Source organism: Bombus pyrosoma, linkage group LG15 (assembly GCF_014825855.1).
Source record: "Bombus pyrosoma isolate SC7728 linkage group LG15, ASM1482585v1, whole genome shotgun sequence".
Lineage (NCBI taxonomy): Eukaryota > Metazoa > Arthropoda > Insecta > Hymenoptera > Apidae > Bombus > Bombus pyrosoma.
This window is the reverse complement of record NC_057784.1, coordinates 2,807,694-2,831,570: the sequence shown is the minus strand read 5'-3', so window position 1 is coordinate 2,831,570 and position 23,877 is coordinate 2,807,694. Positions and strand designations below refer to the sequence as shown.

At 31.1% G+C, this 23,877-nt stretch overlaps 5 protein-coding genes across 19 annotated transcripts; 2 read left to right on the top strand and 3 right to left on the bottom strand.

Annotated features, from left to right (window-relative positions):
- Positions 1 to 1,062: 1,062 nt before the first annotated feature.
- On the bottom strand, positions 1,063 to 9,554 carry LOC122576063 (dynactin subunit 1). Of its 6 annotated transcripts, XM_043745853.1 has the most exons (15): positions 9,346 to 9,554; positions 9,020 to 9,211; positions 8,783 to 8,940; positions 8,626 to 8,658; positions 8,416 to 8,472; positions 7,922 to 8,063; positions 7,426 to 7,488; positions 6,351 to 6,488; positions 5,833 to 5,970; positions 5,508 to 5,747; positions 4,702 to 4,953; positions 4,207 to 4,323; positions 2,086 to 4,140; positions 1,828 to 1,989; positions 1,063 to 1,739 (listed from the first exon to the last, which is right to left on the bottom strand). In XM_043745853.1, the coding sequence occupies exons 2-15, from the start codon at positions 9,185 to 9,187 to the stop codon at positions 1,524 to 1,526; spliced, it is 3,939 nt and encodes a 1,312-aa protein (XP_043601788.1). In that variant the 5' UTR covers positions 9,188 to 9,211; positions 9,346 to 9,554; the 3' UTR covers positions 1,063 to 1,523. The 6 variants fall into 6 exon arrangements, with proteins under 6 accessions (XP_043601788.1, XP_043601787.1, XP_043601789.1 ...); XM_043745852.1 differs by having other exon boundaries at positions 9,020 to 9,554; XM_043745854.1 differs by lacking the exon at positions 7,426 to 7,488 and having other exon boundaries at positions 9,020 to 9,554.
- Positions 9,555 to 10,022: 468 nt separating this feature from the next.
- Positions 10,023 to 12,565, top strand: LOC122575549 (nuclear inhibitor of protein phosphatase 1). Its single transcript, XM_043744617.1, has 6 exons — positions 10,023 to 10,330; positions 10,470 to 10,530; positions 11,050 to 11,203; positions 11,441 to 11,661; positions 11,754 to 11,957; positions 12,033 to 12,565. The coding sequence occupies exons 1-6, from the start codon at positions 10,236 to 10,238 to the stop codon at positions 12,393 to 12,395; spliced, it is 1,098 nt and encodes a 365-aa protein (XP_043600552.1). The 5' UTR covers positions 10,023 to 10,235; the 3' UTR covers positions 12,396 to 12,565.
- A 153-nt stretch (positions 12,566 to 12,718) lies between these two features.
- On the bottom strand, positions 12,719 to 16,116 carry LOC122575546 (tubulin alpha chain-like). 4 transcript variants are annotated; one of them, XM_043744614.1, is made up of 6 exons: positions 15,977 to 16,116; positions 15,864 to 15,896; positions 14,951 to 15,170; positions 14,526 to 14,827; positions 13,810 to 14,391; positions 12,719 to 13,605 (listed from the first exon to the last, which is right to left on the bottom strand). In XM_043744614.1, exons 3-6 carry the CDS (start codon positions 15,153 to 15,155, stop codon positions 13,366 to 13,368), a joined length of 1,329 nt encoding a protein of 442 aa, XP_043600549.1. In that variant the 5' UTR covers positions 15,156 to 15,170; positions 15,864 to 15,896; positions 15,977 to 16,116; the 3' UTR covers positions 12,719 to 13,365. The 4 variants fall into 4 exon arrangements, with proteins under 4 accessions (XP_043600549.1, XP_043600547.1, XP_043600548.1 ...); XM_043744612.1 differs by having other exon boundaries at positions 15,864 to 15,998; XM_043744613.1 differs by lacking the exon at positions 15,977 to 16,116 and having other exon boundaries at positions 14,951 to 15,226; positions 15,864 to 15,956.
- Positions 14,318 to 22,380, top strand: LOC122575541 (ATP-binding cassette sub-family C member 4-like). 5 transcript variants are annotated; one of them, XM_043744597.1, is made up of 19 exons: positions 14,318 to 14,454; positions 16,289 to 16,439; positions 16,521 to 16,631; positions 16,728 to 16,862; positions 16,961 to 17,165; positions 17,235 to 17,460; positions 17,561 to 17,717; positions 17,808 to 18,057; positions 18,136 to 18,327; positions 18,451 to 18,737; positions 18,822 to 19,005; positions 19,109 to 19,449; positions 19,517 to 19,718; positions 19,793 to 20,009; positions 20,076 to 20,306; positions 20,389 to 20,619; positions 20,696 to 20,997; positions 21,076 to 21,723; positions 21,810 to 22,380. In XM_043744597.1, the coding sequence occupies exons 2-19, from the start codon at positions 16,366 to 16,368 to the stop codon at positions 21,888 to 21,890; spliced, it is 4,074 nt and encodes a 1,357-aa protein (XP_043600532.1). In that variant the 5' UTR covers positions 14,318 to 14,454; positions 16,289 to 16,365; the 3' UTR covers positions 21,891 to 22,380. The 5 variants fall into 5 exon arrangements, with proteins under 5 accessions (XP_043600532.1, XP_043600535.1, XP_043600533.1 ...); XM_043744600.1 differs by having other exon boundaries at positions 14,436 to 14,454; positions 16,334 to 16,439; XM_043744598.1 differs by lacking the exon at positions 14,318 to 14,454 and adding an exon at positions 16,103 to 16,270 and having other exon boundaries at positions 16,334 to 16,439.
- On the bottom strand, positions 22,369 to 23,723 carry LOC122575550 (DNA replication complex GINS protein SLD5). Of its 3 annotated transcripts, none has more exons than XM_043744619.1 (2): positions 23,595 to 23,723; positions 22,369 to 23,146 (listed from the first exon to the last, which is right to left on the bottom strand). In XM_043744619.1, the coding sequence occupies exon 2, from the start codon at positions 23,085 to 23,087 to the stop codon at positions 22,431 to 22,433; it is 657 nt and encodes a 218-aa protein (XP_043600554.1). In that variant the 5' UTR covers positions 23,088 to 23,146; positions 23,595 to 23,723; the 3' UTR covers positions 22,369 to 22,430. The 3 variants fall into 3 exon arrangements, with proteins under 3 accessions (XP_043600554.1, XP_043600555.1, XP_043600553.1); XM_043744620.1 differs by lacking the exon at positions 23,595 to 23,723 and having other exon boundaries at positions 22,369 to 22,720; positions 22,820 to 23,402; XM_043744618.1 differs by lacking the exon at positions 23,595 to 23,723 and adding an exon at positions 23,214 to 23,396.
- Positions 23,724 to 23,877: the final 154 nt, after the last annotated feature.

Sequence of the window (23,877 nt, the reverse complement as noted above, 5' to 3'; positions counted from 1 at the left end):
TCTATTTAATTTCGTTATCCATCAAAAATAATACACTGGATGAATAGTAAAAGAACAATTCAGTTATGTTTTTTACATAGGCAATCCTCAAATCATGTATGTGATGCTAATCGTTATTTTTAATGATCTTACCACCATATTTATATGATAACATAGTTCTTATAAAATAAAATAGTTATATGACAAGATAAATAAACGAAATGTTGATTGCTATTGATAACTTGTGTACTCATAAGAGTGAATTTATACATTTTACTTAATGTTGTATGCTAATTTTAATGATACTAATATTTCTTATTTTCTATATTTTAATCGTGGAAAAAAGGGTGGTACTTCAAAAATCTTGTATATATGTTTTTAATATATATACAATATATATATACAATAAATAAATAAATAAATATATATATATTTATATATATGTATGTGCGTGCGTGTGTGCGTGTGTGTGTGTGTGTGAGTGTGTGTATGTGCGCGCGCGCGCGTGTGTATATTCTTTCCTATTAATATTATAGTAATAGAAAACAAGATAACATTTGTATATGAATTTGAGATCAATATAATCTACATCAGATTGGAAATAAGGAACTGAACCATTATACTTGAAACAAAACTAAACATTTATTGGCGGTTACGAAACAAAATAGAACGTGACGACCTATAATGTATATTCTTTTTATTCTTAATGACGTAGCAAATACGTAAGAAAAGTTTGTTAAATACCTCACAAGATATTCTGTATACAGATAATGCTTTATATATGTGCATACATACATACATGTGTGTATGTATAATAAAATTATGACAGTAATTAAGATATACGTTATTTCATAAATAATGAAAATCATCAACAGTTTATTGCTCCTTTTATCGCTATAAATAAAAAGTGGAACATTGTATTATAGTCTCTATTTCATTAAGTGTCAATTTTGATGGCAATACACGATTATCGTTATCCAGAATGGTAGTAACATGTTGTTCAAAATGAACGATATACTTGCTCCCGAGAACTGTGTTGCGATATTCTTGTCACATGGGATATGTAAAGGATATTTATGTAAATATTTTTAAGTCATATATTTGACAAATCTCAAAAGATATTACACAGAAGCCACAGAGGCGCGTAACTTTATCGTTTAAATTGTTAATAGTAATAATATTTGAGTTTATAAGGTAACAAAATGTGCTGCAGACTACCAGCTACAATGCACCGGTCATCGTGCTGTAGTCAATTCGAAAATAAATAAAAATCGCACGCTCCAAAATTATGTTATCGCTAGATTCAATGCGTTCCTTTCATCGGATATAAAAAGTCAATTATTGGTTCTTTTGTACATATAAAATAGATTAACTATGTGTATAAATATAACAGAACATCATTGGCTACCACAACTTATGCGTAAGTGACCAAAAGGCAAACACTATAAAATTAATATTTTACAAACTTATTGCACTTACCACTGCTTTTGTGGTAGCATATTTTTCCACATTAATATGTTATATTAAGAATTAACAAATGAAAATTAATAGCACAGCAAAGTATGAATTTTCCTAAGTTCCTGCGTTCCTACGTTAACAGTAAAAACTTGTTCTTGACCTTGGTGGGGAATAGCGATTTCGGCAGCAAGTAGTTGACTTTCATGCATTGCTGCAGTCATTTCACGATTTGGGAATACTGCAAAATTAGCTTCAGCCATTCCACCTACTGTTCTTTGTATAACTTCTTCAAGAACTTCATTCTACAAGAAAAACACAAAAGTTTTAATTTTGATTTACAAACAACTATAATACTGTATATTTATAATTTCCTACTGATTAATGACTTACGATCAATTGATCAGTTCGATCTTTTAACTCTTTCATGACTATTTCCCGTTGTAACAATTGATAAACTGGCATTGCCTTTTCTAACACTGGGCCCTCCATATCACGTGCCTTATTACGTCTTAAATCAGGAACGATAGGGAATGTCATGACTTGTTTAATATCCTGGAAAACAAGAAAAAAATGTTGATTAAAATTAAATAAATATGAAATAATATTTTTTGAATCTTTCATTTATATAATAATTGTTTTGTAAGTTACTTTAGTAAGATCATTAGTTTTTTGTTTCAATTCCTGTATTTTAGCATTAATTGATCCCTGTCTTAAAGGAAGAGGAGTTATTGGATCCAAACTTTCTAACTTTTGACGTAATATATCAGACATTAATTTCTTTCTTTGTTGATTTTCACTGTTTAATGCTTCTTTAAGAGCAGTTATCTCTTGCATTAAGAACTTATTGTCCATTGATTGCATTCCAGATGCTGCTGTAACGCTTCCAGACATATTGTCTGCTCCAGATGCAGACATCATCGTCTTCTTTCCAACAGATTTTAATTTTTCCTTTAACTGGCCTCTCTCCATTTCCAAACTATCAATATCTGTCTGAAGGTGATCCATCGTTTCCTCAAATTCTTTTTCCTTTCGTTTCAATTGATTCATTGCTTCTTCCAACTTTCTCTTCAACTTTTCTACATTCAATTCATGTTCATGTTGTTGAGTTGCAAGTTTTTTCTCTACAACATCTTTTCTCAAAATCATTTCACATAATTCTTCTTGTTTTTCCCTAAGAGCTAATCTCGCTTCAAGTATATCACTATCTCTTGCTTCTAATTTCCTACTAAGTATCTTAATTTCTTCAGCTTCTTTCTTTGCTGCTTGTGCTCTTACTTTGATAGGCTGTAAAGATTCACTTTCCGCATTTTGTTCTCGTTGTTGTGATAACTGTCCACTTATTGCTAATTCATTTTCACACTCTGCCATTTTTTGTGCGAAATTGGCCGCTAACTGTTGGATACTTGATAAACTTCCTTTAATCGTAGCTACGGGTCCAACATCTTCCGTATCATAAACTTTTTCGCATGCTATAGAAGCCATCTCCTTCAATTTATCTGCACCAAGTCCTGTATCTAAGTCGCCATTGGTAATAATTGCTTGCACAGCACTCTTCAACAAAATCTGTAATGTTTTCATCATCTTCACAGCATGTTGGTAACACGTAAAAAGCTGTTCACTACAGTCTTTATCCAATCCTAAATTAGATTCTGCATTATGAATTGCAGCAGCATGATCTGTCAATACTCGTCTTCTAGCTGACTTTAGGTGTTGTTGAATTACTTCACACGTTGTCTCTGCATGCTGACAAAGGAGGCCTAAATCACCACTGTCTCCCTGAATCAAAGTTTTGATTGCCGCAGCATCAGTCATAATAGCTTCACAAGAACTGTCCAACATCCTCGTACCATTGACTACCAAACGAGCTTGGTTGATGGTTTCTCCAAATAACACAGAAAACATAGTACAAAAATATCCACAACATTTCTCGATAGCATCCATTGGTAGATTCTCGTCTAATTGATCTTTTTTAGCTAGTTCTATCAAGGAATCCAAAGATTTTTCCTGCGCTGCCATTTCTGGATAAACTGCTCCAGCCTTAAGTAACATTTCAGGATTACATACATTTAATGCAGATTCAAAACAACCAAGGAACGTTTGTAATGCATACATGTATGAACAAAGACGCGATCTGAAGGTATATTGTGCTACCGAATGACCCTTTAAGATAGCTGTTCTATCTACTTTATCCAATGATCTATATTTTTCTCGTACTTGAGACATAAGTATCTCGGTTTTTTGTATCATCCTTGGTATAAGTAAAAGTGTTAGAATAGCATCGTGATCACCGCCACGTGCTAAGAATGCAGGAGACATGAAAGATAATAAATATTTCACATGATTTCGAGCTTCTTCGGCTTCCAATCGTCGTAATTCAAGATCAACAGCTTTTGTTTGAGCACGGGTTTCAGCAAAGGTTTTTTGGAAATCTAAAATTTCTGCTAATTGTTGCTCTGCGCCTCCCATTCCAAATTTAGAGGTTTCAGTTGATTGCACACGTTGTTGTAATTGTAAACATTGATCTTGTAATTGATGAGTGAGTTCGCGGAACTTTGTAATTGTAAGTTCACGGTCCGTTAATGTTTCCAAAGCCGCATCTCGATGTCGATAAGCATCACGCGCTGCTCCAAGCGCTAAATCCAATTCTTCTCGCAATTCTAGTTCTAATTCTTTCGATGATTCAGCAAGTTGATCAGACATATCCTAAACAAAAGGATAATTATTTAAGCAAGAATTTTTTAAATAATGTTTAGAAAAGACTTTACGTACTTGTAAGGCTTCCAAATCTGCAACGGCTTCTTCCAATTCTGCAACTTTCTCTTCCAATGCCATCTTTTTCTCACCAAGTACTTCAACCATTTCTTCAGCACCTAATGCTGCATCAACCTATTTGATGAAGGAACAAGTTTATATGTATGTCGAGTTATCATTAGGGTTAGGGGCGTGTAACGAATCTTCACTCGAATTAGCCATCGTTGCGGGTTAATCATTACTCATAAGTTGTCGAGTCGTTATGGGTTGTCAAGTCGTTGTGATTTGTCGAGTTGTTGTGAGTTGTTAGTTGTAAATTGTAAGTTGAGTAATTATTAAACAAATTTAGTTGCCCTAGTTATATCACATTACTACGTTAAGTTCAAATTAAATAGTTATACGTCTGTTTCAATCACAATAAATAAATATATATAATAAATAAAGATTACTATAATTCTCGCTATTATAATATTAATAAAAAATTACCCATTAACAATTATTAATATTTCTTACTTGTTCTTGTAAATCTGCTATCTGATGTTCCATTTCCTCTACTCGTGTAGATAACTTTTCCTTTGTGCGACCTAGTTCTAATATTTCTGACTTCTTTTGATCTAAATCTTTCTGAAGTTTTTGGAATTCGTGCTTCTCATGGGCAGAAAGATCTCGCATTCTAACAAGAGTTTCTCGTAGTCGATTGTTTTGTTGTTCCAATTGTTTTATTTCGTAACTTGACACACCACCAGCAGAAACCCCTCCTGCAGCCTACAATAATTATACAGCCATCTATATATTAATAATCTGTATAAAAAATAAGGATAGGGTAAGAATCGGACGATTAAATCTAGGTATAGATAGTGTAAGATAGGATAAGCTAGTTTCTGTAGAGATAAGGAAATACAGAATAAGAACTATTGTGTAAGTAAAACCAGTGAAACATTACAATGCTAATGTCCGAATACACTGTTACAATAAAATCTACCCGGAAGTTCGTTCATAGGAAAATCCTTCATTTAAATCTTTCTTCTACTCGTTTTCTCTGGCACTTAGTTATATCGCCTCTCTTCAATGCTCGGGGGTTGCGCGATTTTTGATGAGCCTTGCCAACATCATACGAGCGATGGCGGGGCACACAGTTAGGTCTTACCTCTCCTTGGCTGGATAACTATCGTTGCGTCGTGTAGGTACCAAATATTGGAACAGCTAACTTTCCTCAAGTGTCGCTGGCGACTAATAGCCCATCGTAAGTCACGCACGCACGCACGCACACACACACAACTACTACAAATCATAACTGGATAAACTATGAAATACTTTACCCTTTCAGATACTTCTGTTCGTAATATTTCCAGATCTAATGTTTGTTCTTCAAGTTTTTCTTTCAATTGCTCTAATTCAATTTGTAATGTTTCAGCCTTTTCTTCAGCCATTTCTTTATCTAATGTTGCCATTTCTACGGTTTCTGCAAGATCTGCCATTTCTTCTTGAAATTGTTCTCTAGCTGCATGTGCTTCTCTCGCTTCTTGACGCGCGCGTTGTAGCTCTCTTTGAAGACTAGCCTTTTATCATAGAAATAAATAAAAAAATGTTAAAATTAATGAAAACTACGAAACTTCATTAATCTAATTCAAAAGCTTCCATTACTTGGCTTTCCATAACTTTCGTTTTGAATTCAATAAGTTGTTCAAGTTGAAGCTTTGTTTTTTCAAAGTCTTTCATTCTTTCTTTGTCTTGCATTCTTTTCACCCGTAAAGTTTCTACTTTTTCAGTAAGATCACGAACCTATAATAACATATATAAAACACATTATTTTGTATTTGTTTTGTATATCAATATGCAAATATTGAAGTATTTTATTTCAAACTGTGAAAATATCTTGGCAATAACCAAGCAGAATTTCACATAAAGTCAAAATCTAACTTGCTGAGAAATGGCTTTAACCATTTTCAATCTTTAAATTGATTAGTCATTGATAGGAAATAAATTGGTGGTGGTGACTAAGGGAACATTCAACACTTTAAGTCCATTCAACAGTTAAGCAACAGAAGTTGAAAGAAATTTACAATTTAGGGGGCTAGAAAATCTGTCTAAAGAAGCTGTAGTGTCTTTAAGAAATAAATATAATTTGAAAAAATAGAATTAATTTTATTAATATGATTTACCTGAGATTTCAGATTTTCATTTTCCTGTTGAAGTTGCAAATGTGATAATTTTTCTTCTACTACATTTGCAGCTGCTGCAGAACCTGCCATTACTTGACCAGGTACAAACTGTGGTTTCAAAGTCTCTACAAAACCTGTCTAAATTGCAAAGAAATTATAAATGAAACTATATTTTAACATTGGGTGTTTTTTTTATTATCGCGTTGGAAACACATATTTTACTAAAGAATTGCATTAGGTGCTTCAGTTTGAGGTAATCTTCGAAATGCTTTATTTTAATTAATTTATTTATAAATGATATAATTATAAATGTAATTTTCTATTGACGGTAATGAAAAAAACACCCTATATTTCCTATACAAAACATTATGTTTCAGAAAAATGTTGTTTCTGTATGTACATTCAGTAGAATTAGTCTATTTCAAAGTGATTAATGATATTAATTGTGACAAGAGACACCAACAAGCTACACCAAATATTCTATTAGTTCTAACAAGTGTAGGAAATTCAGTCAATGAGTTGAATTGTGTTATATGACACTGCAGTTTACAGTAGGCATAATATTAACTAAGTCATCTATCATGTCCTAACCATTTATAAATATCAACTGCATTTATATCAGGGATATAAGGCTCTTGGTAAACGATGATTAAATAAAAAGAAAGAAACAGGGTGTTCCAAGTATGGATCACAAATTTATACCGCAATGCTGTTAAATTCCTATTCATAGGAAGGTTGTTATCATTACCTCATTAATATAATGCTAAGGGGAATTCAGTATCTAATTGTTAAAAAGAAAAATGACAATTGTACATTTGAATACCCCTTCTCATGAGAAATTTTAGACTAAGCATCACAGAACTCAATTAACAAAGCAGATCCTTAATGGAACAGTGAAAATAGTGAAGGATAAATCAGTTCCACAATCCATTAAGAAGAAGTAAACCCATCAAAGTGCAGTGATGCTAATTTGAAGTCATGTGTTACAATGCTTATGATCAACAAACAACTAGTATGAGAAGGTTTAAGGTCAGATGAGAAAATTTAGATATTACAATTAATGAGTATTAATTACATTATTGTGATCATCTTGGGCCTTTGGCTTTTTGCCGGGAGGCGAGCTCGTGCTAGGGGACTTCTGAAACACGTACGTGCATTCCCATATGAATCATTCTGTGCCAACGGAATTATTTAACATGTGCTCAAAGTTTAAAGTTCACTACTCTGCGTTATTAGCTTATCTAGCATTTTAAACATTTCTCTGTAGTTTTTTATTTAATACCGAGTCACAGAATACGATTCTTTGAATATGATAGTAACAAACATATAAGTTACTTCAAATTTTCAAAGATTTAAACATAGCAAAGCCAATCTTTTATCACATTTTTTGAGAATTTATCACATATAGAGGTATATTCATATTTTATGGAAAACTTCATCTCATGTACTCATGCCTTGTTGAATCCTCAGAATAATTCATTCACTGTGTTCACATAAATAACTGATATATCAACTTATTAAAATTAACTATATAGAAATAATAAAAGCATGACCAGAACAACAAACAATACCTCGATGAATGAAGCTCCTTTAGATGTTGGAACTGGTATAAGTGATTCTCCTCCATCTTTACGTTCATGCTGTGATCCAGACAAACTTTCTGTACTTGGAGCACTTAAAAGTGTCCTACTACCAGCCAATGAAAGTCTTGAACTGTAAAAAACACAATGTTGGTATCTCCTTAGTAAATGTAAATTAAGTTCAATTTAGATGTACATCATCAATTATAAATACATTAAATTATTTGATAGCATAGTTTTAAAATACTTTATTGATATGTAAAGTGCTATAATATTTTTCCAAAAGTAAAAAATGATATATCAATTGCAATTTTTCATTCATATTCTTATTTATATTCTACATACACTTACTATAATGAGAAAAACTTACAAATGCATAAAAAGTGAATAACAGATATAATTCTTAGCTGCTTATATATATAAAAGCATTTAAGGACGATATTAAAAGACAAATTTTTCGGGGATCAATTTTCATAAATTCTTACCCAGATAGCTTCTCAGATTGCTGCCTAGTATGGGCAGGAGAAGTTTTTCTCCGTACTCTTTTATGACCAGCATATGAATTTTAAGAATTTATTAATTATACTTGTCTCAAAGTACCTATTTTTTATTATTTAAAAATTGTACAATAAAATTTAGCAATTTATATCTTATATATTAAAAATTATGATTTATCATTCAATGTAATAACTTACGCAGTAGGTTCATTCCTTCGACGTGTACTTATGCTAGCATAAAAATTATGATAAGATAAGTTAATGCCATTGTCACATGTAATATGCAACATTATCTCAATAAAAAAAAGGAAATGCGACGTCTGAAAAAATTTAAGATAAAAAAGAACCACATTACCTATTCAATCTACTTCTAGCACGTGCCGCACTGGTCTCGTCTGGTGTAGTAGCACTACTACCTGCTGAAGATGGACTAGCAGGTTCAGTTCTATTGCCTGCTTCATCCAACAAAATAAGTTGTGACTGCCGTACAAACATTCCATGATTTTCAGCACACTAGTACGATAAAAATGTGTACAATGTAATTATGTGATTGCTATATTTTATATATACAGACAAATATAAAATAACCTACTTTAAAATAACATTGCCCTTTGATAGTTCCATTGTTCTTTCCTTTTGGTTCATCAAGTATGACTCCAATCCATTTTCCTGAAGCGAAGCTTGGATGACCAATATAAGCAATTACTCCTTGACAGTCTTTGCCAGGAACTTCGACACGCTGTCCGACTTTATACGACATTTCAGCCGTGGAAGATTATTACATCTAGTTTCATACAGTTCATTTATTGTAATAGGATCTTTTATCTCTTGTTCAACTGTTCAGCTTGTCAATTATATATTTGAATTTCGTTACAAGCAGTTAAAACGACATAAATTCTCAATCACACTGACACATACGTTGCTCGATTAACTATAAAATTATTCGGCCACTTATGTCAGTCAGCTTCTGCCAGCTTCTTTAGACCGCTTCTATCTTATGTGCTTCTATAATTAAAGAATTTTAATTTTCATTTCTAAACTAAATAATTTTTATTGTATCTTCAAATTTTACTATTCTACTAAAATCTAAAATATTAAGATTCTGATTTAGTTATTCAAAATGTCATCATTGATTCTTACTTGATTCATCCTCTTCTAATGAAAACCACCATAATATCACTATAATAACTTCTGTTACTATTCAGCTAGATTTATTTTAAATATATTAAAAAATTAAAAAGTACATATTTTTTACCATTTCGTTTTTCTTGTCATTCTAATCAGTAGTATATTGCTTAATTTCCTTTAAAATATTTTCAACAAAAAAATATATGATTTATAAACCTGAGAATCCGAAATGAGAACACTACCCGTATGTACGCAAAAGAATACTAGGATAGTATCAAAATAAAAAATTTATTTTCTTATCATTTTGTCTGCTTTGTATTACAATTTTATTGTTTTAAATATGAAATAAAACATGTAGAATTAGTTATTATGGCACGAACATATGTTAAAGTTTACATCAAAATTTCTTCAAAATTTTCATTGATATACCCGGGGCACTAAGTTACTTAATTACGCCTTTGAATGATATATATGCCTATATGTATATGGCATCAAAATAATACCTTATGTTAAAGTTGATAAAAAATAACTTTCTTTCAGGGTGCGTATGTGCCTACTATTTATATTCTTTTAAGAAATATCCATGATATATGGAATGAAAACGGAAACAATTATGAAGAATTATTATAAAATTTCATTAACGTTTTTTTAATATGACGTTCTGCTATCGCTGACATCGAATGTGTTTTCCTGCCCGGTTAATTTCATGTCCATTTAATAAGAAAGAAAATTGTTTCAAAGTGGTGATGGCTAATCATTACGAAGTACCCAATTGGTACGTTTGAAAAATTTTTATTAGACTGTACCAAATAGTTACTTAACCTTAAGTTAAGTAGATACAATATTACTATCTAATGTTATAGTATATTTATAGCATAAAAAATATTATCTTATACATATATTATGCTTTTCAGGGCTGGGAAGCCACCAGTTGGATTACATTTAGATGTACTGAAGAATGACAAATTAATTCAAGTAAGGAAGTTATATTTTATTTTATTTATTCTAGTCCGTGCCTTTCGGCTTTGGACGAACTTTTGATTTACAATCCTTACATTTCTTGTATTACACTCCTTAGCATATTCTTACCTTTAGCATCTAAAACTAATGACTACAAACTATTGCAACTTATGACTACACATTATTGCCACTTTGGTTTTTTTTGCCTCCTTGCTGTGCTACCTTCCTGTCATTCCATCCCATCTTGTATTGCCTTTGCCCTTCTTTTCTCTATTATTGCTCTTAAATCCGTTAGTCCTTCTCCAGTCTCATTCAGTGTTTTTTCCATGTCCTTTGATCCTCCTGTTATTTCACATTCTTCTATTACATGTCTCAGATCTTCTTCTTCCCTTCTACATAATCTATATCCTTTTTCTCTCTCCTCTTTCCAGTATTCCTTCGCTTTGGTCTCGTTTCCAAGTAAGGAAGTTATATATTAAGCCTAAAGATTTTGGTCTCTTTTAGAGATACATCAGAAATATTATTTTGTTTCAGAAATTAATGGTTGATGAGAAGAAATGTTACTTATTTGGCCGTAATCAACAATTAAATGACTTTTGTATAGATCACGCTTCTTGTTCTCGTGTTCATGCTGCTCTTGTTTATCATAAACATTTAAATCGTGCATTTCTTGTTGACTTGGGTAGCAGTAAGTATTATATCATTATTTTTAATTTATAGCATTTTAATTCATAACTATTTATTCATAACTATTATATTTTATTATACACATTGATTTTTAATTATAAGAAAGAGATTTGTAAGAATCTAATTAAGCAATATGAAATGAACATTTTTAATGATTTAAATAAATATGAAACTTTGTTTTTGAACAAAATATTAAGATTTAAGTTATAAATATTATAAATTTTGACTAATTTTTCAGCACATGGAACTTTTATTGGTAATCTTCGTTTGGAACAACATAAACCCACACAATTACCAATTGATAGTACATTTCATTTTGGGGCTTCTACACGGTATTATATTATTAGAGAAAGACCTCAAACTGGCACAAGACCAATTATAGAGGAATTAGAGAAACTATCAGAAGATACAGATGCTGGTGGTTTACTAGGTTTACCTGAAACAGAAACAGAACTTGATGTATGTCTCAAGTAATATTTAAGTATATATATTCAAGTATATTTAAATTATATTATTAAGATATAGTTTAATAACTGTATTGTTAATTACAGAATTTAACGGAATTTAACACTGCACATAATAGACGTATATCTATGCTAGGAATAACAGACGATGAAATTCATAAACCAACTAGAAAACGAAAGAAAAAAGGAATTACGTTCAATGATGATGAAGAAGTAATAAATCCAGAAGACGTTGATCCATCAGTCGGAAGATTTCGTAATCTTGTACAAACGACAGTCGTTCCCAGTAAAGTAAGGGTTATTCCAAATCAACATTATATATTATTTATATATGTTTTATAAATTTATTATTCATTGATATTTTAGAGAATGCGTATGGAAGGAGGTTTAATATCCTTATCAGAGGATCACAATCCTTTAAAGCATCTTCAACCTACAACAACTACACCTCAACTCTATCAAGATTTACCACCAGAACAATTTACTCCATCGTCGTTATCTCTTAATCCATTTTCTAGTGCACTATCTTCATTATCATCTCGACTTGGTATTGCATTACCAAATCCAGCTCCTGAGGTAGAGATGACACCCAATCAAATACAAACAGAAACACCACATGTACCAGAGATACCAGGACCTACTGATACACGAACGATGGAACCAAAAAAGAAAAAATATGCCAAAGAAGCTTGGCCTGGAAAAAAACCTATTCCAACACTTTTGGTGTAATAATTAAACTAAGGAATCTATTTTTATCAGATAGTTTTATTATTTGAAATTTAGGTATTAAGTTATATAAGGATTTATGCATAAATTGTTCGTATGAAGGTTCAGGAAAATATTTGGTTAATAGTCAATATCATTATTAAATTTATTTTAACCATAACTATAAAACTGTATTTTATATAGCAATTTATTCTAATATATACCTTTTTCATCCTTCATTAATCAATTACAATTTTTTATCTTCTTTGTAAAAATCAAAATTGTAATTAAAATTTCCTGTAAGATAAGCAAACATAAATAAATAGAGATTACTTTAGCATTAAGAGAAATATAAATATAATAATGATAAGATGTCACAAAAGTTTTTTTGTGATACAGTACATTATCATTAAAAGAAAGTTATTTTCGTTAAGTATATTCGGTAAAGTTACTACATTTACTTGTGAATGTTGTATATATATAAGATATATTCTTTACAAGTAATAACACGATAATATTGTCTTCAGATAATTTAAATATCTTGTTTTGCGAAAGTGATAAATCACTATATCCACGTACTTATTGTTAGTGCAATAATTATACTGATTTGGAATTTTGAATAAATTCCACTTCTACTATTTACGAAAACAGAAAGTATGTTATAATTTATGAGTTTTATTTTTTTGAGGTAAAAATACTGTTTCTAGTACATAGAAATTTATTTTTAATTTAATTATACATCACCCAAAACTTCAAAGCTAACTGGGGGAATATATTTTTGTTTATTTTATTAATATATTTTTTAAATAAATGTTATAAAAAAATAATTTTATTAAAAAGATGAAAATAAATAAACAAATCACAAGACATAAGAAGCGTAATATAAAACACCAGTCTCTTTGTACATACAATTAATTTGATCATGCATAAGTCCTTTTGTTGGGTAGCTGAAAAATGCCGAAATACTTGCACGGATTACGTGCATTTATATGTATTAATATTCCAACGAAGCATCTGGTGTGGTTGACGATTCGAGTGCGACTTCTTCGTAGTCTCTCTCTAATGCGGCAAGATCATCACGCGCTTCTGCAAACTCACCTTCCTCCATACCTTCTCCGACGTACCAATGAACGAATGCTCGCTTGTGATACATAAGATCGAACTTGTAATTTAATTTAGACCAGGCTTCCTCGATAGCTGTTGTGTTCGACAACATTGAAACCGCCCTTTGAACCTATATCATATTTAACTTTGTAATTGCATTTTAAAAATAATATATAAATTATCTCAAAAAATGTTTAAATAACTGAATTAGTGCTTCAACTATAGTATGTTTAATCCTTTAATTACAACGCATGGAAACAATACCGCGAAACATTAAATTTTGCTCTTTAATTATTACTGATAGTGACAGACATATTTATGTAATAATTGATACCTTGGCGAGGTCTCCACCCGGAACAACAGTAGGTGGTTGATAATTGATGCCGACCTTAAAACCAGTCGGACACCAATCAACAAAACGTATACAACTTTTCCTTTTCATAGCCGCAATTGCCGCGTTCACATCCTTTGGTACCACCTCCCCGCGATAAAGCAGGCAGCAGGCCATATATTTTCCTTCTCGAGGATCGCATTTGACCATTTGATTGGATGCCTCGAAGCATTCGGACGTTATTTCTGCTACGGACATCCCTTCGTGGAAAGCTTTATCAGCCGAAACCACCGGCGCATAAGTCGCCAGTGGGAAATGAATCCTAGGATATGGTACTAAGTTCGTTTGAAATTCCGTTAGATCTACGTTCAGAGCACCATCGAATCTCAAAGAGGCAGTTATCGATGATACCACTTGGCTGATAAGGCGATTCAGATTCGCATATGAAGGCCGCTCGATACCAAGCTTCCGTCTACATATATCATAAATCGCTTCGTTATCCACCATAAACGCGCAATCCGAATGACCGATTGTAGTGTGAGTTGTCAGAATCGAGTTGTATGGTTCTACGACGGCGGTAGACACCTACACATTATTTTTCTTTACGTAAGGATACTGTGTTACCCAACTTCCTATCATATATACAAGGTAACTATAGATAAAACAAACGCGAAAAAAATATCTATTTATTCTTTTTCTTTCTTTTTGGCTTTGCATACTTGTGGTGCTGGATATACGGCAAATTCTAATTTGCTCTTTTTTCCATAATCATCGGACAGTTTTTGCATAAGCAACGAAGTGAATCCCGACCCGGTGCCTCCTCCAAACGAATGGAAGACGAAGAATCCTTGAAGTCCAGTACATTGATCCGTCAACCTTCTCACCCGATCCATTACAGAGTCTATTACTTCCCTACCAATGGAATAATGACCACGAGCATAATTGTTTGCAGCATCTTCTTTACCCGTGATTAATTGTTCGGGGTGATATAATTGCTTGTAACGTCCTATCCTTACTTCGTCTATAGGGAGTTTTGAAATATTCGTAATTTTAACATCACTCGTTACATCAGCCTTCCATAGAGTTTCAAAAGATTTTACGATTTATATAGTTGAGATTTTCTTTTTATGGAAATTAAACTAACCAACGACCGTAGGCTCTAAGTCAACCATCACAGCACGCGGTACCATCTTGCCAGAACTGGTTTCATTGAAAAAGGTATTAAAACAATCGTTTGTCCCGGACACTTTGTCTGATGGTATCGTTCCATCCGGTTGAATTCCATGTTCCAAACAATACAATTCCCAACACGCATTACCCATTTGAACACCTGCTTGACCAACGTGCATTGAAATACACTCACGCTGAAGCAAAATTTATAACTTCCGTTAACGATTAACAATTGAATAAAAATAGTCTTCTGCAATCAAAAAATGCTTTACATCGTTTGAAACTTGAAAATAAACATATGTAATTCATTTTACATTGTACTGAACATTGTTAAAAAGAGATATATTGCTTGTGTAATAGAGTATCATGAATTTCATTTACGTCATACCATTTTGATTACTTTAGAATAACACGTATATCTTGAAATATTATTTGAAATTTTCTTGGATTGTCGAACCGAAAAAGAATTAAAGATTTTTCTTAATTACAAGAAATTTTGGAAGTCAGTCATCCGCTACCCAAGAAAAATCCTGTGACAATTTACTTCAGTTGTCTGGACAACGAAATTGTGTAATGAAAATAACAAAAAAAAGGAAAGTTGAAAGTCATCATATATATTCTTTAATTGATATTTTCATTGAATAAAACACGAAAACCTTGATAAAATGGTAAACATATGTTCATTACATTATGTTCATGTTACATTATATTAGATCACATTATATTACACGATAAGCTTATCTACATAGTTATAGAAGTTTCATAATTTTTTTCATTTATTGCTTTTATCTATCTTAGTTCCTTATCTTCATAAAACATTATTCATTGTAATTTTTAGTTAAATACATGATCAGCGCTTGTAAATATATTTTTTTAATGCAATTCACCTTGTTCCCATATTATATATGATCCATTGCATGCTGCGAATAAAAAAGGAAGGATATAATTCTTCCTCCCCTTTCATTAGTACAATTTCTAGAAATAGATAGGTAAAAATAACCTATTAATGTTTGGGATAAGTTAATGCCCTTGACATTTTCATCACATCCTATCTTCTCACGAATACTATGCATTACTGTGCAATAGTTTGTGATCTCGAGAACCTTATGTAATTACATACGTTCAATCGATCGTGCGCGTGTTGTGCACGTGTCATGATTTGTTGAATCATTTCTTAATAGGTTCCTTACTATCTCGTAACAGAAAACTCCTACCAATTAGTTGAGAGGAACGGAATTGTTACTCGTGACTCCTTAATGATGACGCGAAGAATTACTGTTGAATTAACGTAAATGTACTTAATGCTTTTTAGAGTGACTACTCAAATTCTTTTGTGCGGCATGGTTTATTCTTGTAGAAATAGCTGTACTATGTGTAAAACGATCGATCATGGATTCTAGTAAGAAGTATGACAATCCTAATCCAAAATTAACGGCGAATGTTTTTAGTAAACTGATCTTTTGGTAAGTTTTCTATGTCAATTATAATAATTTTTTTTTAAATAGAGCTATTGTTATATAAAAATATTTATTATTATATTTAAGGTGGCTGAAACCCCTATTTTGGTATGCTAAGGATCATGATCTTGAGATTAAAGATATCTACAATGTCATGCCAAATGATGTTAGTCAACATCTTGGAGATAAACTCGAGAGGTAATAAGCATATGTACATAAGAATAATATCAATATTTTGAATCTGATAAAATTCATATCATGAACTATGTTTGTATTGTCTCCATTCTTGCTTAGGAACTGGATTAAAGAAGTTAAGTCCGCAGAAGGAGCAAATAGAAAACCTAAATTTTTTAATGCTTTAAAAAAAACATTTATGTGGTCATTTGCTCACTATGGAGGATGGCAGTTTTTTTTAGCAGTTGTTTTAAGGTAAGAGCGTGAAGTTTCTTATGTATCATTGCATAATTTTTATCATTATAATATATTATAATATTGTTGTATAATTTTTAATCACTATGGAATTCTAGGGTTATTCAACCATATGTGTTAGGTCTTCTTATCTGGCACTTTGATCCTAGAGCAACATCCACAGCCAATGAAGCATACATTTATGCTTCAGCTGTTATACTTATAGTCTTATGTGGAGCTTTAATTACTCATCATTCTATGTTAGGTTTAATGGAAGTTGGAATGAGAGTGAGAGTAGCATGTTCCTCTCTAATGTATAGAAAGGTGAAACAAATTATCATCCATAAATTTATATTTATCAACTATTGTTACTTAAAATACCATTGCTTTTAGATTTTGCGTTTGTCAAGATCTTCTACTAATGTTACTACTCCTGGACAAATTATAAACATAATGTCAAATGATGTAGCAAGATTTGAACAATTATTTATAGCGTTGCATTATATTTGGATCTTACCAATTCAAGGTGCTCTGATTACTTTTATGATATGGGAAAGTGTAGGAATCGCATCTTTAGCTGGTGTTTTTCTTATAACTATGCAAACTGTACCTGTTCAAGGTATGTATATATGTTATCATGTATCGCTATTACAATTTTGTTTGTGTAATAGCCTTTTAAATTATAAAAGAAGAAACTAACTAATGTGGTTTTATTGTAGGATATCTAGGAAAATGGGTATCAAAATTAAGATTAAAAATCGCAGTTAGGACTGACGAAAGAGTAAGATTAATGTCAGAAATAATTGGTGGAATTCAAGTCATTAAAATGTATACTTGGGAACAACCATTTGAAAAACTTGTTAGCTTTGTTAGAAGGTTTTCTTCCGTGTTTTGTTATGTTATTATTATTATTATACAAGTATTATAAATTATTAAATGTGTTTAAAATGTATAATTACTTTTTAGTCAGGAGATAGACGTACTAACAGTTGCATCGTACTTACGAGGTTTTACCTTAGCTACTTTTGTGTTTACTGAACGTACAACATTATACTTTACAATTATGGCATATGTACTTCTCGGCAACACTATATCTGCCGATAAAGTATTTTCGATGGCACAATATTTCAATATCCTCCAACTTACTATGGCAATATTATACCCGATGGCTGTATCTGCTGCTGCAGAGGCTCATGTATCTATTAAGAGACTTGAAGTAAGATGAATAATTATCATCGTTTTGTTCTATGTGGATTTTATATATGTAATTTATAACATAACATTTTTTTATTAGAATTTCCTTTTATTGAAAGAAAATAATAATATAATCCAGTCACAACAAACCAATGGAGATGGTAGTATTATGATGAAAAATATTACAGCATCTTGGACAGAAAACACAATTGCAAATACGTTACATGATATCAATGTTCAAATAGAACCTGGTAAGCTTTATGCTATTGTTGGTTCAGTTGGTGCAGGAAAGGTAATATATCCTCATATATATATATATATATATATATATATATATATATATATATATCCTTAAAAAGTAATGTCTTCATTGTTTGTGATACAGAATACTGCTAATCTTCATGTACATTTTCAGAGTTCGTTTCTTCAATTAATTTTAAAGGAACTACAACAATCACATGGAGAAATAAAAGTAAATGGTACTGTGTCTTATGCTAGTCAAGAAGCGTGGTTATTTTCGGGTACAGTGCGCAATAATGTACTTTTTGGGCAGTCTTATGATAAAGAAAAGTATAATGATGTTGTTAGAGTATGTACTCTCTTTAAAGATTTTCAGCAGTTTAATTACGGCGACAGAACTTTAGTTGGAGATAGAGGCGCATCACTCAGTGGTGGTCAACGAGCAAGAATTAATTTAGCTAGGTACATGTCGACAAGAAATAAACGATATTATGTTGAAATATTAACTTTAAGAACCACTTTTTATTCAAATGATCGTTACAACAGGGCTGTATATAGGAACGCGGATATTTATTTATTAGATGATCCACTATCCGCAGTCGATACTCACGTAGGAAAACAATTGTTCAATGAATGCATCAAAAATTATCTTCGAAATAAAACAAGAATTCTTGTAACACATCAGGTTCAATATTTAAAAGATTGCGATTACATTATTCTATTGAATAACGTAAGTAGTAATAATCAAAACTGTCATTATTATATTATTATGCTATTGTTATGTTATATTATTTTTATAACATTGTTATGTTATAAAGTAATGTTTATTTTAGGGCAAAATCGAATGTGAAGGTACATTTGCAGAAATTCAAAGCAAACGTACAGACTTTTTACATATGCTTTCAACAGAAGAAAATAAAGGAGATTCGGAAGTCATGGAAATTGATGATAATACTAATCCTGATTTATCTATTAATTATGGTAATGGTAAAGATGATGATGAAACAGAACCAAAAGAAACTGAGGAATTAATGGCAAAAGGAAACGTTTCTAAATCTCTTTATTGGAAATATTTTCGAGCTGGAGGATCTCTCTTAATGATTCTGATTTTTGTATGGTCTTTAATTTTTGGACAGATTGGAAGTAGTGGTTGCGATTATTGGGTTGCTTATTGGTTAGTATCTATTATTATTTCCTTTTAGTAAGAGTTATCTTGTGTTTTGTTCTCTTTTCTTTTTTAGGACAAAACAAGAAGAAATACGCATTAAACGTAATAGTATTAATCATACAGTTCAACTATCAGAACAAAACCGCACAGTACCGTTTTCCGCTGACGGAGATACAAATAAATCAACAAATGAAACGGCTTTATTGGAGATGGATGATTTTAATAGTACAATTTCAAAATTGTTCCCATTAAAAAATGAGAGTTTTGATAATATTGTTAGTAATTTTACTTTGCTTCTTTTCCATTTAAGAAATAGAGCCGAATCTTATTTTTTATTTTATATGTATAGACGTGGACTATTAACGCGAGGTCCAATACAGTTTACCTCCATCGTGACACTGCTTTGTGGATTTATGGAGCATTCATCCTTACAAGCATTGTATTGACATCCACAAGAAATATTGTATTTTATAAAATATGTATGAATGCTAGTAAAAATCTTCATAATCTCATGTTTTCGTGTTTATTAAAAGCGCCGATGCTATTTTTTGACACACATCCTTCTGGTAAGTATTTAAAATTATATAAAATAAAATTATACAAAATAAAAATATTATAATGTTAAATTTTAGGTCGCATTCTAAATCGTTTCTCAAAGGATGTTGGATCAGTAGATGAAATTTTACCAAGAACGATGATAGAATCCATCCAAATATTTACAGTAATGGTTGGAATTTTAGTTCAAGTTTTCATTATTAATTGGTGGACAATATTTCCAATGTTTATCATGGGTTTCTTATATTGGCAAATACGAAATATTTATCTTAAAACTGCGCAAGATATGAAACGTTTTGAAGGAACTAGTAAGCATTTTGTAATTTATTAGATAAATATTATTCAGAATGATTAATGTGATATTATTAACAATTCTCTATAAAATTTTAGCCAAAAGTCCTGTTTTCTCCCATGTTAGTTCTTCCTTATTAGGACTAACAACAATTCGTTCTGCTTGCGCGCATAACATGGTTCGGAAAGAATTCGACGTTCACCAAGATCTTCATACTAGTGCTTATTACTTGACAATAGCAACAAGTACTGCTTTTGGATTTGCATTAGATGTTGTGTCTATTTGTTTTATTGCTTTTATTACCTATAGCTTCATCATATTGGATGATGGTAATTTATAAATTTATGCTGTCATCAGAGAAGTAATTAACACTATGTCACTAAATATCTATTTACATATTTTTAGGAAATACATTTGCGGGAAATGTAGGATTAGCCATATCTCAAGTATTAATCTTATGTGGAATGCTTCAGCATGGAATGCGTCAAACTGCAGAAACAATATCGCAAATGACAAGTGTAGAACGAATTCTACAATTTACACAACTCGATAAAGAGGGACCATTTGAAAGTGAACCTAATAAAAAACCGTCTGCACAGTGGCCTTCTAAAGGAGAAATAAATTTCGATCATTTATATTTACGCTATGAAGATTCCGCACCACCAGTTCTTAAAGATTTATGTTTTGCCATTAAATCTGGAGAAAAGGTAATTTATTATTGTTTATCAACAAAATTAGCATATTATCTATATATTTAAATTAACCGTTAAGTGTTGCATTTTTAGGTAGGAATAGTCGGTCGCACTGGTGCTGGTAAAACCTCTTTGATATCAGCTTTGTTTCGTTTGGCTAAACTCGAAGGTGCTATTTACATAGATAAATTAGATACAAAACAAATAGGTCTTCATGAATTACGAAGGAAAATTTCTATTATCCCACAAGAACCTGTATTATTCTCAGCGACGCTTCGAGATAATCTCGATCCATTTCATGATTTTGATGATGCTACTCTTTGGGCTGCCCTTGAGGATGTAGAATTAAAATTAAGTGTTTCTTCTCTAGACTATAATGTCGATCAAGGTGGAGCTAATTTCAGTGTGGGGCAAAGACAGTTACTCTGTTTAGCTCGAGCGATCTTAAGAAATAATAAGATTCTGCTTCTTGATGAAGCTACCGCTAATGTCGATCCTGCGACAGATGCCTTAATACAAAAGACTATTCGACAAAAATTCAAGAGTTGCACAGTATTAACCATAGCACATAGATTGAATACAATTATGGATAGTAACAAAGTGCTAGTTATGGATCATGGAAAAGCAATTGAATTTGATCATCCCTATGTTCTACTTAAAAATGAGCAAGGCCATTTTACTAGTATGGTCAAAGAAACTGGGAAGCTAATGTTTGAACAACTCAAAAAAATTGCAGAAGAGGTATATTTATATTAAATATTCTCTTACTTATAATATCTGTTTATAACAATTTGTTATAATTTGTATAAATTTTTATCAAATTTTAGGCTTATAACAGTGTCTGCACCAATGCAGAATTGCAGTCACTACCACAAATTCATAATGGTGAAACAGTGAAAGATAATTAGAATTTTGGTAAATACTAATATTGTTCCTACTTACATAATTATTTATTTTATATTTAATGTATAATGACACTTCTTGCAATCAAAACTTCTTTGAAATACTCCAGCTATAATTTTTTAAACTTTGTTTAATGTAAAAATATTGTCCATACACAGTGAAAATGTTCACAAGTAAATTTGCATAAGGAGCATAAGTTTGCATCTGCAAAGCATTGTACTTCATATATAATAGTATTTTTGATATTGTTTAGATATTTTATAATGCAAAATATATTTTATATATGTTGGAAAAGATTACTATATGAAATTATATGTAAATTCAATGTACAATTACTTTTTAATAAAATATATGTACACAAATGTATATATATATATACATATACATATTGTCTCAACCTTTTCTATAATTTTTCATAACAGATTAATTACACAGATCTATTCTAATACATTAATTTTGTATACTGTAAATAATAAGACTTCATTATACAATGACTATAAAAAGTATTAGATTTCTTTATTCAGACTATTAAATTGTATAAGATATTAGATTAATTTAACAGCACCAGTTTTAACTAAATCGGCTACAGCACTATATTGTATAATATGTTGGGAACCTGGTTCAAGATCTATTTCTTCGTCCATTGAACCAGGAAGTAAGATTCCATTAATTCTATCATTAGCCCTTAAAAATACATATGCTTGCATATTAGGTTTTACAGCTAATGTATCAACTTCAAATGTCTGAAAATTTCCAGGCATATGTTGCAAAGCAACTGTTTTAAAAAGTGTTTCGATACTTGCAAGAAACTCTTTCGCAAATTGTAGCTCTGCAACTGATAAGTAACAATCCTCAGAAGATCTGTTAGCTTCTTGAGAAAGTATGTGAATAGTATATTTCTCAATTTTCTCTAATCGAGCCCTGAGATAATTACTTATCACATATTTAATCCTATCTAATTCCATTCTATGTATCATTAATCTTAGATCTCCTTTGTCTAACCTCTTCATGTTTTCTTCCATATGTGTGATTTGCTGCAACATGCACTCAATCAAATCAGACCGGTGTGGTAAAATCTCAGGAGCGAATTTTTCGTTTAGCCAAGCTTCCTCTATCGCTAATAAAACACTTTGAGCAGTTAGTTCTTCCTCTTCCTGATCACTGTCCTCTGCTATTAATTGTGCTCCTGCATCAAGTTCCATGTTTTGTATCGTTTACAAAAAGTTAACGATCTTATGAACTTTTAATAAATATATTTTCACTGGAATATTAATTGCTTTAATAATAACTTAATTACTACAATATCGGTTAATCACTGAACAACGTACAAAAAATCATAGTATTATTTTAACTCCCAAAGTACGGACAAGTCCGATAGCGGGGTTTATCGAAACGCTAAGAGGTTACATTTCTCGAACAGGTGTTCTGTTATTTATATTATATGATTCATATTCTATACAAAATATGTTATATATAGTTAATATTTCCTACAAATACTGTAAAAGCTACTATATGTAATAAAAAATTGAGTAATAAAATTGTAAATTATAAATGAGTGTGATTTAAATATAAAAAAAAATGAACGAATTAAATATTGTTATTTATTATACATAAAATTAAGACCACTTGTCCATATAGAGACATATATTACAAATACATATGTATGAAAATAAAACTGAATGCAAGAAGGATTTTTTCTTATCTTATACATGTTTTTTCTTCAAAGAACTGTATGATACTGATTTGTTCATCAAATCATCAATTCGTTTCTAAGTCGATTATCATTTTATGGATAATATAAACGGTTCTGCCAGCGCGTGTGTTATCGTTTTAAATTCAGCGAGTCATAAATAACTTAGCCCTAAGAATGGGAAGATTAAATTACCTATGTATTATGCACCATGTGACTGAATTCGATATTTCTCATTATTTAAACTTGAACCGCGAAATGTATTTTTAAATTTGAAATAGATACATATGTACATGAATGAA

What these genes read in the sequence shown, in the direction of transcription:
- LOC122575549 (XM_043744617.1), top strand. Translation starts at nt 10,236, where the DNA reads ATGTGTTTTCCTGCCCGGTTAATTTCATGTCCATTTAATAAGAAAGAA. An exon ending in TCTTGTTGACTTGGGTAGCA is followed by an intron (nt 11,204 to 11,440) that starts GTAAGTATTATA and finishes CTAATTTTTCAG; the next exon opens with CACATGGAACTTTTATTGGT. An exon ending in CGACAGTCGTTCCCAGTAAA is followed by an intron (nt 11,958 to 12,032) that starts GTAAGGGTTATT and finishes TTGATATTTTAG; the next exon opens with AGAATGCGTATGGAAGGAGG.
- LOC122575550 (XM_043744619.1), bottom strand. Translation starts at nt 23,087, where the DNA reads ATGGAACTTGATGCAGGAGCACAATTAATAGCAGAGGACAGTGATCAG.
- LOC122575541 (XM_043744597.1), top strand. Translation starts at nt 16,366, where the DNA reads ATGGATTCTAGTAAGAAGTATGACAATCCTAATCCAAAATTAACGGCG. An exon ending in ATGAGAGTTTTGATAATATT is followed by an intron (nt 19,719 to 19,792) that starts GTTAGTAATTTT and finishes TTATATGTATAG; the next exon opens with ACGTGGACTATTAACGCGAG. An exon ending in TTTTGACACACATCCTTCTG is followed by an intron (nt 20,010 to 20,075) that starts GTAAGTATTTAA and finishes GTTAAATTTTAG; the next exon opens with GTCGCATTCTAAATCGTTTC.
- LOC122576063 (XM_043745852.1), bottom strand. Translation starts at nt 9,187, where the DNA reads ATGTCGTATAAAGTCGGACAGCGTGTCGAAGTTCCTGGCAAAGACTGT. An exon ending in GCTAGAAGTAGATTGAATAG is followed by an intron (nt 8,659 to 8,782) that starts GTAATGTGGTTC and finishes TTTTTATGCTAG; the next exon opens with CATAAGTACACGTCGAAGGA. An exon ending in CGAAAGTTATGGAAAGCCAA is followed by an intron (nt 5,748 to 5,832) that starts GTAATGGAAGCT and finishes CTATGATAAAAG; the next exon opens with GCTAGTCTTCAAAGAGAGCT.
- LOC122575546 (XM_043744614.1), bottom strand. Translation starts at nt 15,155, where the DNA reads ATGCACGTTGGTCAAGCAGGTGTTCAAATGGGTAATGCGTGTTGGGAA. An exon ending in CCGTATATCCAGCACCACAA is followed by an intron (nt 14,392 to 14,525) that starts GTATGCAAAGCC and finishes AATAATGTGTAG; the next exon opens with GTGTCTACCGCCGTCGTAGA. An exon ending in CGGGTGGAGACCTCGCCAAG is followed by an intron (nt 13,606 to 13,809) that starts GTATCAATTATT and finishes AATATGATATAG; the next exon opens with GTTCAAAGGGCGGTTTCAAT.